The sequence below is a fragment of the Lepidochelys kempii genome, chromosome 16 (genome assembly GCF_965140265.1).
Source record: "Lepidochelys kempii isolate rLepKem1 chromosome 16, rLepKem1.hap2, whole genome shotgun sequence".
Lineage (NCBI taxonomy): Eukaryota > Metazoa > Chordata > Testudines > Cheloniidae > Lepidochelys > Lepidochelys kempii.
This window is the reverse complement of record NC_133271.1, coordinates 27,550,616-27,563,671: the sequence shown is the minus strand read 5'-3', so window position 1 is coordinate 27,563,671 and position 13,056 is coordinate 27,550,616. Positions and strand designations below refer to the sequence as shown.

Genomic DNA, 13,056 nt, shown 5'->3' with positions numbered 1-13,056 from the left:
TCATTAAAATTGACCATGTGTCAACTTTACACACACACACACACACACACACACACACAATCATGGAGGGAAGATGGATAAGTACTCTGTTAATTTACTACTTAAGTACTTAAAATATCCAAGCAACCTTCTCTGAGATCCTTCCTGTCCCACAACAGCAGAAAATTCAGGAAGTGAACCATTGGCTAGGTAAGTGGTGGAAGGTTTTGGTTTTGTTAAAGACTAGTCTAACTTCTGTTGGGAGAGGGGTCCATATAGTTTGAATGGCCTCCACCTCAGTAAAAAGGAAACAAAGCTCCTTGGGTACAGGATGGCTAGAGTAATCAGGAGGGCATTAAACTTACAGCAAAAGGGGATAGTAAAAAGAGGTAAGAACTCATCACAAAATCAAGATGTTGAGAACAAAATCAATCAAGGACCCAAAGGACACAGACGAAATTCCTCAATTGCCTATACACCAATGCTAGGAGCCTGTAACAAAAAGAACTGGAATTGCTCATTTGTGAGCATAAATTCGATCTACTTGGTATTACTGAAACCTGGTGGGATGCATCACTATTGGAATGTTAAAATCAATGGTTATAACCTATTTAGGAAGGATCAAGTAAGCAAAAGGGAGAGGGAGCAGCATGATATGTCAAAAATGTTTGAGTCACAGATAACTCGGAAGAAAGTGATGGTGAATGATTATGGACCAACGTCCTAAGGGATAAAGCATAAGATGGGATATTAGTTGGTGTCTGCTACAGACCACCAGCTCACACTAGGGAACAGGATGATAGCCTCCTTATGTGCCTATCTATAAACTGTAGGCAAAAAAACATGTCAGGGGGGATTTCAATTTGAGTGTCATATGCTGGAGGTCTCATCCTGCCAGTATTAAAACATCCTTACAATTTGTAAACATTATAGATGACAATTTCCTAACTTAAAAAGTATTGCATCCAAGTCAGGGGAATTCTTTATTAGATCTTAACAGATAAAGAGGAACCGACCACAGAACTAAAATTAATGGTAGCTTCAAGACAAGTGATCATTCCTTGATCACCTTTATAATCTGCAGAATAAAGTCCAGACCAGCAATACATATATACTTGGTGCTTTAATAGGGCCAAATTACAAAGCTGAAAACAATTACGAGCCAAATCAGCTGGGAGGAAGAATTTAATCAGAAAAGTGTGAATGATAATTGGGAATCATTTAAGAACATCTTACTAGATGCCCAAAAATATATAACCAATGGAAGGAAAGCGAAGCAGACAAAAATGAATATACATCAGAAGTTAGGAATTGTAGAAAACGGATATGGGAAGTAAAGGAACCCAAGAATAAATATATGGCAAACAGCATTAAGGACAATAAGGAGTATTTAAAACACATTAGGAACAAAGAGAATCCTGACAAAGGTATTGGTCCATTGCTAGATGGAAATGGTAGAATCATCAATAATAATGCGAAAAAACAGACAAGGTAGTTTAATAAATATTTCTGTTCTTTATTTGGTGAAAAAACAGATGATATAATCTCAACATACGGTCATGATGCTCCTCCTTCCATTCCACTAGTATCTCTGCAGCATGTTAAACAGAAGCTACTGAAGTTAGACATTTTTAAATCAGCAGGGCCAGATAATTCTTTGATGCAAGAGTTTTAAAAGAGCTGTATGAGGAGCTTGCTGGACCATTAATGATTATTTTCAATATGTCCTGGAACCACCCCAGTTCTCCAAAGGGCTGTAAGATAGGTAATGTTGTGCTAATTTTTAAAAAGAATAGCAGGATGACCTGGGAAATTATAGACCAGCCAGCCAGACACTGATGTCAGTCTCACTTGAGACTTAAAGGAGGGCAATGTAATTAATGCAAGTCAACACGGGTTCATGGTAAACAGACCCTGTCAAACTAACTTGATATCTTTTCTTGATGAATTTACAAATCTGGTTGATAAAAGTAATAGTGTTGATGTAATATACTTAGACTTCTGAAGGGTGTTGGACTTGGCACCCCACAATATTTTAATAAAAAACTAGAACAATATATGGCACACATTAAATGGATTACAACTGGCTAACTGACAGATCTCAAAATGTAACTGTAAACTGTGAATTTTCATTGAGAGGCTGTGTTTCCAGTGGGGTCCTGTAGGAACAGTTCTTGGCCCTATGCTATTTAACATTTTTATCAATGACCTGGAAGAAAACATAAAACCATCACTGATAAAGTTTGCAGACGACACAAAAATTGGAGATGTGGTAAATAATGAAGAAGATAGGTTCTGATTCAGATTATCTAGATTGCTTGATAAACTGGATGCAAGAGAACAATGTGTGTTTTAAAACAGCTAAATGTAAATGTATACATCTAGAAACAAAGGATGTAGGCAATACTTACAAAATGGGGGACTATCCTGAGAAGCAGTGATGGAAAACAGATTTAGGGGTCATGGCGGATAATCATTTGAATATGAGCTCCAAGTGTGATGCTGTGGGCAAAAGTGCTAACGCAATCCTGGGATGGATAAACAGGGGAATCTTGATTAGGAACACAGAGGTTATTTTACCTCTTTATTTGGCACTGGTGCGACTGTTGCTGGAATACTGTGTCCAGTTCTGGTGCTCACAATTCAAGGATGGTGATAAATTGAAGAGGGTTCAGAGAAGAGCCATGAGAAGGATTACAGGGTTAGAAAGTATGCCTTATAGCGATGGCCTCAAAGACAGCAATTTATTTAGATTAACACAGCCAAGGTTAAAGGGTTACTTGATTACAATATCTAAATATCTATATGCAGAACAAATATTTAATAATGGGCTCTTCAATCTAGCAGAGAAAGATATAACATGGTCTAGTGGCTAGACGTTGAAACTAGACAAATTCAGACTGAAAATTAAGCATAAAATTTTTCACAGTAAGAGTAAATAACCATTGGAACAATTTACCAAGGGGTGTGGTACATCCTCCATCACTGGCGATTTTTAAACCAAGACCAGATATTGTTCTAACAGATGTTATTTTAAAAGGTTCTAGGAATTATTTTGAGGAAGTTCTATGGCCTGTGTTATACAGGAGGTCAATCTACATCACAATGGTCCCTTCTGGCCTTGGAATCTATGAATGGAAGGCTGTGGTACACCCACCTACCTGTTTAATCTGGATGCTGAATTAATCATTATAAACAGAAATCAGTTGTGGTTTGGAGAACATTTCTAACACCTAAATACGATGAAACAAATAAAGGGTTTTCGCCCTAATTCTCCAATTTAAACCTTGTCTTAGTTTAATCACAAATTTAGTATTATTTCATTGTCTGAATATACTTTCTTCATTTCTCAAAGCATGTGATTTATATTGGACACCTAGTTCATACCTCATTTTCTGACATCATACCAGGAGTAAGCTGCGGACCTGTTCCCAAAGAAATAACCAGTACTTCTTCTGGCTGAACTTCCTGTATAGAATCCTGGGAGGATCCTTCATGGTCTCCATGTTGGTCCATTGGAATATTTGATCTATTTCTGCTACGGGTAGCTAATGATACATGTTAAAATAGAGAGTGTTATGAAGGTTTACAATATTTAAACTCTCACATTATCTACAAATACACAAGTGTGATGTTAGCGCATGCATATCAAAGAATGGACAAAATGCAGAATACAATTTACAACTTTCTGGAAAGGTGGAAATTGGTATTGGGGATGTGTAGAACTGACACTGGGGCTGTGTAAGTATTTAAATATTGCACTACTGTGAAAATATCAGACTTGTAGCATAGTGGCTTAAGAAGCATATAATGTACCATGCTTCTCCATTAACCCACAGATATTCCTGCCCCAGATGGGCAGGACAGCTTTCCCTTTAGGTTATCTGAACACATTTTTCCTCTGCAAGAGAGACTCCCCTCTGCTTCTGTACCATTGCAAAAACAGAGCACCACCAGAAAGGCACTTTAGTTCCCATGTTTAAAATACCTTTTAAGTAGTGGCGTTTTTATTCCCTACAAACTGCAGTCATTCCAAACTCACAGCCTCATGACCTAAAGGCACCTTACATTGATAAGAGATCTCTGTTGCATTAAATAATAGGAAAATGCTCATCAAAAAGCACCAGGAGACCAAGACAAACAAACCAACACCTGGAAAAGCCATTTTTTGCATTTATGCAATGAACCATTTATGGGTTCTGGCTGAGCCCTTGTTGAATTCAACGAGCATAGAAACTCAAAGACCCTATGGCTGCCAGCTAGAAGGACATCAAGCTCCTTATGGCTAAGAGGTCTGTTTGGAAACAATGCAGAGGGTGGATATGGGGGAAGGGGGGGAGGAAGGAGAAAAATGAAGTGGGGAAGAGACTTTTTTTTTTTTTTTTTTAAACTTGAACATCCAAGAACCAGCATTTAAAATTCTAATCTCCAAGACCTCTGACCAGAACGATTATTTGATGCTATGCACTAGGCCGTGAAATAATGATTAGATTATAAATCAAGTTTTTTAGGGCATCATCTGCTATTATTTGTTTGTATAGTGCTGAAAGCCCAGATCCTTAATAAGAACTGTTAAAGCACTACTGTAAGAACATAAGAACAGCCATACTGGGTCAGACCAAAGGTCCATTTAGCCCAGTATCCTGTCTTCCAACAGTGACCAGTGCCAGGTGCCCCAGAGGGAACAAACAGAACAGGGAATTATCAAGTGATCCATCCCCTGTCCCCCATTTCCAGCTTCTGGCAAACAGAGGTTAGGAACATCATACAAATAAATAAAACGTATCCCTTCAGCATTCACCAGCAAACTCTATGGACTACACCCAGACATCGGAATAAATCCGATGAAGTGAGCTGTAGCTCACGAAAGCTTATGCTCGAATAAATTTGTTAGTCTCTAAGGTGCCACAAGTACTCCTTTTCTTTTTACCCAGACATCAGTGATAGTTACTCAAAATATGTTAGCTGATGCCAAACCCTAAATGCCTGAAAGAACAGGCAGAGAACTCATAGGAGACACACACCTCTCATTGTAAGGGAAGGCACAGTGGCAGCAATTCAGACAGTGCTGTTTAGAGCAGCTACCTGAATTCTTACTTAAAAACAAACCAACATATAAAACTTTCTAGCCAAATGTACAGCACTACAAAAGAATGAAGGCCCTGCATCCCATGAGTTGCTGAGCACTTTCCAATAAAGTCAACAGAAGTTAGAGGCACACAGCCCCTTGTACGACTAGGTTCTAAAGCAGCATTATTGAAGGGTTTCAATGTTTTGTAGAGTAAACCTTTTATTAAGGCATTTAAGACAGTTTTGGACTTTACCGAGCAAGTCCTTTTCAGCAAAAACTGATATAAAAGGGGATTCAAGCGTACACTAGACGGAATGTGTCAAACACTTATAAGCAAAAGCTGGTAAGCCCTCATTTTTTTTTATCTCTTGGGCATGCTAATTTATAATTTTTGTGATGGTATAAATAAAATGGAAAATGCCACTCTAAGCCTGGCCTTGGGTGGTTCTTCCCTATTCAGAGCAGGTGCTGGTAACAGAAACAAGTCATTCAGAACAGTGGTGAGCCACCCAGCAAGAACTGCAGGAAGGCACACAAAAATCACAAACTTGAAGACCCAATGTTACATCATCAGGAACTGACAAACACATGGCAAAGCAATATCATAACCCCATCCTGATTATTTTGTGGTTCTCTGTAACTCCTTTTAATATAATCTTCTCTTCCTCTCCCCATTCTAGACACCTTAGAGAAAAAGAGTCAAAGACCTGAAGTTCCTTTTCTTGTCTAGCATGGCATCAACTCCCTCAGTTGAAACATGGGAGCTGAGGCCAAATGTGCAAATTGAGAGTGAAACTTTTACCTTCAATTATCATGCATCAAAGGGAGAGGAGGCTTTTTAGGTTACTACATTTTTCTAGCTATTTAAGTAGGAATTGGCCTTTGTAATGGAATAAACGAAGAAGCCTGGCACAAAGCAAATTAAAAACAAGCATGAAAAGCATGGTTTTATGAAGTAAATAAAAGTTTTGCATAGAGGAAGAAGAGAAAGAGTCCATTACCCACCAAATGGGGTTACTAGATTAATGTGAGCTGTGAGATTGGTGGTAGAAGTATCCCAGGCAGTAATGGCTGCCAACTGTTGTCCTGGGTTTCGACAGCATTAAACAGAAACAAAATCAAGCCTTTGAACAACAAAAATATTTTAAACTGTAAAATAAATACAAACGAGTTATTACTTCACTAATGTAAACTTAAAATAGCAGTTGTGCACAGAGAGGTAAGGATAACTCAGGATACCAAAATGAGGTTTTAGCACTTACTATCTTTAATTTACTATTTTAAGTATAATATTTTTGCCCTATGTTACAGATAAATACCAAGCTCTTTTTCTACTGAATACCAATATTCCAATCATATAAGTAAACACTAGAACAGAGTACAATACTTTAGGATCTAGAGGAAAAAGTGTCACATTTTGAAATGGGATATTTTTGAGCTGAAAAGGTATAAGATCCTGAAAATTTAATACTTCAGAAAAGTATGTGCTACATTACATCAGTAGCCATATTTAAGACAGCGTAATTACAAGGCAATCTCCCTCTTCCACTGCTTAGCACTTTTTTTAGCATTATCTTCAATGGATCCCCTTCCTCCCATTTTTCATACTGATGTTGCCAAATGTCTGCACCCTTGCTTTCTTCCCCACTCCACTCTCATCGCTCGAGTTATCTTCTCCACTCTCATCACCTCCACGGTGATGATTTAAATCTACCTTCCCATGCCTAACCTCTCCCCAACTGACCAGATTCCCATCTCTTCCTGTCTCTCCAGCACTTTATTACAAACATCCTGCCACTTCTCTAAATACTGCAAAACCTGAACATCCTTCTTTCCTTCTACTCTCTCCTCATATCCAAACCCTCTCTGTATCAATGTTGACAACTGCACTATCCTCACCACCACTCAATCTCTGACTCTTCCCTTTCATTCTCTCCTATCCACTGGCCTGCACCATTTCACTACCATATGCTGATTAGATTATATTAAATCTACATTACATGTAAACTGGGAACCCTACAACTTCATTTACTATATGAATACACTAAAATTCAGTCGGGTGTAAGTAGGATTAAGGGAAAAATTATAGTATGAATTGGAACTATTAGATTATTGAATATTCTTCCAAGGAAAGTGGTGGAAACATCGTTGGAGAAATTTCAAACTTGACTAGACAAGGCACTAGAAAAAAATATGGTAAAAGTACAGTCCTGCTAGAGTGGTTACACCAGAAAGACGATCCAACAGATATTTTCATTACATAAAGTCTGATTCAATGACAACTATGCTACACACAAACACACACACAGTGGAAGTGGTGTGAAGAAAACTTAAGCATATCCTACAAGAGGACTGAAGAAATGCTGAGGCAGCATATATAGGGTGCAGGAAAGCCTATGAAAAAAAAGCCTTTGCTGTAAGAATTTCTCTCAATCTTCCTCACCTATAGGCAGTCGATTTTTTTTGTTGGCTGGAGTAGTTGCAGGGGAGAGTTGTGGAGTATTGTAAGGAGTCATTTCAAGGCTGCTACTTTTCCCGGGTTTGTTCTGGGGTAAGTTTGCCAACAAGTTTTCCAGAGCCATCCGATCTTCCTTCAGTTGGTCACTTGACATTACATTTCGCATAAAACCAACCTACAAAATTAGAGTTTGTATCATTAAGAAAGGAGCATGAAGCTACATATTAACCTACTACACCCACTTCTCTCTCTCTTGCAAGTGTGTGCAGGAAAATATTACTCCTATTGAAGAATCAGGATATTACCAGATTAGTAAGTTGGCTGTATGTCATATAAACCACAGTCCTACTCAACCCTTCTAGAAGGTTAACTGAGGACATCGGAGGGGTTTCCACAGCGCGCCCACTAATAACAACATCCAGGAAAGCAGCAACACAGCTCTGCAAGGAGAAGACATAGGTTTTTTAGTGAATGTTTTCAAATTTTAGAGCTACAGAAGAACATAAAGGTACAAGAGGTATATCAGTTTTGCTGCTTCTTATATATATAGCAAATCAAACATATTTTAGCCAAATAAGAGTAAGTACAAAATTATGCAAAAAATTTAGAGATCCCTTCACTCCATATCTGCATTTGAAAGTGTCACTTATTTAAATAGATTCTGAAGTCCTCATTATTTAAGTACAGTTTTTAAAATGTTATGCAATGGCACTTGATGACTTAAACTAGCTCACAGTAATGAACTTGTACTTAAATTGTTCCTTCCTCAGGAAACAGCTGAGCATAGCTTACAAGTGAAACAAAACTATAGGGCACAGGGACAGGCAAATAAGGAAACTGTCAATTTAAAAGTCACACCTGACTGAATGTTTACCTAGTTTCATTACAAGTAGCAAGAGAGATTGAAAGAAATGAGCAAAAAAGTTTTTGTTAGTTTGCTTTCTGCATTTGACAGCATATCGTGTATAGTTAGTTTCACTGTTTCCTCCGTAGAGTCAGTTTCCCCATTGTGTGTACATCCTTCATACAGTAAGAAAGGAGAGTAAACTATTTACTTAAAAAAAAAGGGGGGGGGTGAGGGGAGAGACAGGAAAGGAGGCAAAAAACTGACAGGAAGCTCCATGGGCAGGTGTGCAATTTTTTTTTTTTTTTAAATTGACTACATGGTGTCCCCTTAAATGAAAGTAGTTTATGCTAGATTCAGCAGAGAAAATTATAAAAAAATCACATAGTATCAGTTTTAGAAAGTGCCATATTTTGACATTTTGTTAATGTTTTCATTTAAGCAGCAAGGTACTATGTGTCTAGTAGTCAGGAAGCATGACTCCAAGTTCTATTCCCAGCTCTGACCCCAACTGTATGCGACCATGCAGATGTCACTTAACCTGTACCTCCGTTTACCTATCCATAAATTAGATGTACTGCTCACTTACCTCATAAGAGGGCTGTGGAGCTTATTTGTTTGTGAAGTGCTTTGAGATTCTCAGATGACAGGGGCTACAGAAAGGCAAAGTGTCAAATATGTACATAAGTACTGTTTTGTGACTCTTACTTTGTCGAATTTGCCAAGGTTGCTCTTCATGTGCGGATCTCCCTCTTCAGAGCCTGTCATTGCCAACTGCTGCAAAAGTCTCCCGACCTAAAATGGAAAAAGAACACTTCGGGCAAATATTTCAGAAACCATTACAGAACAACAAGATAGATCGTAATACAGGAATCAAATGAGAAAGCGCTTCCATTTTAAAATACTATTTTAATTTACATATAAAAACTTTCCCAAAGTTACTTTTGGGGCTAAAAATTCTCAGACTTGTTCTTGGGCTCTAAGTAAAATGTTCTATGTGGAAATATACTCAGTCCTATCATGAGTGCAGGGGACTAGACTAGATGACCTCTTGAGGTCCCTTCCAGTCCTATGATTCTATGAAAGTTTCACTAAAAGCTATTTGAGTTATCTAAACAGGAAGAGTACTTTCTCCTATGACAAAAACTGTACTTTTTTCCTCTCCCAACTCAAAGGCTTCTTTGTTTTAATTCCATCTTTCATTCACTGAACAATGTATATAATCGTACCTTATTTGAAATTATTTCATTATTTGTAAAAGAAATCCTAGCCATTTGTTTGAATATTGCATGTGAAGCAGTTATTTTCCGTGTGTTTTTAAACCTATGCTAGATTATTAGGTTCTGATTCTTCACAGCAAATATGGAAGGGATGAGGGTTGAACCTAGAGGTCTTAGGTCTGAAGATTTTTAAAGGCCATGTAAATTTTTCTAGACACACATGGAAAAAAACACAAACCTCTGACTCAGTTTGTACACGGCTTAACATGTTTTTCCTGAAAAATAACTCTCCTTAACTTTTTAACCTGTCACCAAGAGGTTTATAAAATTGTGAGTCCTATAAGAATATACAAAAAATGATACAGCAGGTGAATAAGTGATCCCTTGTTTTACAGAAGCATCTAAAGAACCCAGTCAGGATTAAGGCCCCCTTCTGCTAGGCACACTCTTTCTGCTCTATGAAACTTACTGAAATGAATTTCAGTCAGTCAGTATACCAGTTACACTTGGCACCCATGTAGGTATGTTTTGCCCCAGGTACATGGAACATGCAGTAGTTTTTTAGTCAAATGGGTGCTGTGTAATACCAGTAATGAATATTAAGTTCCCAAAACATTTGCACAAAGACAATGAATTCTGTCACCTGAAGGCATATTCTAAAGCATTAATACAGCGAGTAGTTGCCCAATAAGCAACATGGTGTACATCCATTCAGAGGACAAAAGAGACAGACATTTAGCAGAAGTGCTAAATGACTTTGTTTCAGTTTTCACCAAAAAGTTTAGTAGCAACTGAACATCTAACTTAGTGAATGTCAGTGAAGAACAGGTAGGATCATAGGCTAAAATAGGGAAAGAACAAGTTAAAAATTACTTAGACAAGTTAGATGTCTTCAAGTCACCAGGGCCTAATGAAATACAACTTAGAATACTCAAAGAGCTGACTGAGGCGATATCCGAGCCATTGGCGATTATCTTCGAAAAGTCATGGAACATGGGAGATTCCAGAGGGCTGGAAAAAGGCAAATATAGTGCCAATCTAAAAAAGGGGAATAAGGACAACCTGGAGAATTACAGACCTGTCAGCTTGACTTCAGTACCCGGAAACATAATTAAGCAAATAATCAAGCAATCAATTTGCAGACACCTAGAAGGTGATAAGTAACAGTCAGCATAGATTTGTCAAGACCAAATCATGTCAAACCAACCTAATAGCTTTCTTTGACAGGGTAGCAAACCTTGTGGAATGTGGGGGGGAGGAGTAGTAGATGTGGTATATCTTGACTTTAAGTAAGGCTTTTGATACTGTATTGCATGACCATCTCATAAACAAAGTAGGGAAACACAACCTAGATGGAGCTACTATAAGGTGGGTGCATAACTGGTTGGAAAACCACTCCCAGAGGGTAGTTATCAGGGGTTCACAATCAAGCTGGAAGGGCATATCGAGTGGGTCCCACAGGGATCAGTTCTGGTCTAGTTCTGTTCAATATCTTCACCAATGATTTAGATAATGGCATTGAGAGTACACTTATCAAGTCTGCAGACAATACCAAGCTGAGAAGGGTTGCAAGTGTTTTGGAGGATAGGATTAAAATTCAAAATGGTCTGGACAAATTAGAGAAACTGCCTGAAGTAAATCAGATGAAGTTCAATAAGGACAAATGCAAAGTACTCCACTTCGGAAGAAACTATCAGTTGCACACAACAAAATGGGAAATGGCTGCTTAAGAAGAGGACTGTGGAAAGGGATCTGTGGGTCACAGTGGATCACAAGCTAAATATGAGTTAACAGTATAAGACTCTTCCCCTCCCCCCCCAAAAAGGGAGGGCACGCAAATAATATTCTGGGATGTGTTAGTAGGAATGTTGTAAGCAAGACATGAGAAGTAATTCTTCCGCTCTACTCTACGCTGATACAGCTTCAGCTGGAGTAGTGTGTCCAGTTCTGGGTGCCACATTTTGGGAAAGATGTGGACAAATTAGAGAAAGTACAGAGAAGAGCAACAACAAAAAAGATTAAAGGCCTAGAAAACACAACCTATGAGGAGAGACTGAATAGGACAAGAAGCAATGGTCTTAAAATGCAGAAAGGGCTGTTTAGGTTAGACATTAGGAAAACTTCCTAACTGTCAGGTTAGTTAAGCACTGAAATAAATTGTCTAGGGATGTTGTGGAATCTCCCTCACTGGAGATTTTTAAGAGCATGTTAGACAAACACCTGTTAGGGATGGTCTAGATAAGACTTAGTTCTGCCTAGAATACAGGGGACTGGACTAGAAGACCTCTCGAGGTCCCTTCCAGTCCTACAATTGTACAAAATTCTATTATTTCAGTTAGTACAGATTAGCAAAAAATACAACTATGCTAGCAAAAGTGGAAGGATATTAAAATTTACAAGCGCTGTTAGACCAGTCTTACAAATATTTATACTTTACAGCTGTCACCCTTGTAAAAGCAGGTGTATTGCCTTTTAAAGCAGAATTTAGATGTTTGCTATATATTTCTTAACTTCAACAGCTGCTATCAAAAACACCAATAAATGTCTTTTAAAACTCAACATTTTAAAACAAATGGGTATTCAAGCTTTAAATTTTCCTCTTCAGGAATCATAATAAAAGAAATATTTTATATCAGTATTCATCATCTTATCCCTAGTTAAACCAGTAAAAATACTGTAACAATAGCCCCAATAAATGCTTAGAAGATCTCAGATATGAGGAGAGGTTGCAAAGGACTGTAGAGAATTTTTTTAAACTAAGGTTTGGGGGAAAGCTGACAGGCGTGGAGCAGAACATAGTTCAGGCAGAAAAATCCCTTAGGAATGAATTTATTAAAGGGGGATCTCTATGTCCTAGAAAAGACGATAGGAAAGAATTTGGTAAAGTACAGACAGGAGCTAGTAAGGAACAGTCAAATGTAGAAGAGCCCCATTTAAATACAAAATGTACAAGTGTTTATATACAACTGCTAGACAGCTAAATACTAAGATGGGTGAACTAGAGTGCCAGGTATTAAATGAGGATATTGACAGAATAGGCATTGCAAAAACTTAGTGGAAGAAGGAGAACTGATGGGACATGGTAATACCTGGATTCAAAATATAAAGGAACGACAGTAGGTCATACCGATGAGGCACTGTATGTGAAAGAAAGCACAGTGTCAAAGTAAAAATCTTAAATTAATAACACTGCCCCACAGAATCTCTCTGGATAGAAATTCTATGATTGAACAATTAGAGTATAGCTGTAGGAATATACTACCAACCACCAGATCAGGATGGTGATGGTGATTGTGAAATGCTCAGGGAGAGGCTACAAAGAGGCTATAAAGGTAGAAGACTCAATAATAATGGGGGATTTCTCATATTGACGTAGTACATATCACCTCAGGAAGGGATGGAGAGAAAAATTTCTAGACACCATAAATGACTGCTTCTTGGAATAGCTTGTCCTGGCACCTACAAGGAGAGAGGCACATCTTGA

General features: G+C 38.1%; 1 protein-coding gene across 9 annotated transcripts in view; it reads right to left on the bottom strand.

The window, feature by feature from the left end:
• The window catches only part of GAPVD1 (GTPase activating protein and VPS9 domains 1), a 59,937-nt gene that overhangs the window by 18,146 nt on the left and 28,735 nt on the right, over positions 1-13,056 (bottom strand). For 7 of the 9 annotated variants that reach the window (XM_073314562.1, XM_073314560.1, XM_073314565.1 and 4 more), the window contains 5 exons: positions 9,061-9,147; positions 7,814-7,948; positions 7,494-7,683; positions 6,056-6,136; positions 3,367-3,527 (listed from right to left, as the gene is read on the bottom strand). In XM_073314562.1, coding sequence (XP_073170663.1) covers positions 3,367-3,527; positions 6,056-6,136; positions 7,494-7,683; positions 7,814-7,948; positions 9,061-9,147 — 654 coding nt within the window. The remainder of the gene's footprint in view (positions 1-3,366; positions 3,528-6,055; positions 6,137-7,493; positions 7,684-7,813; positions 7,949-9,060; positions 9,148-13,056) is intronic. The other 2 variants (XM_073314566.1, XM_073314568.1) reach the window with 1 other exon arrangement.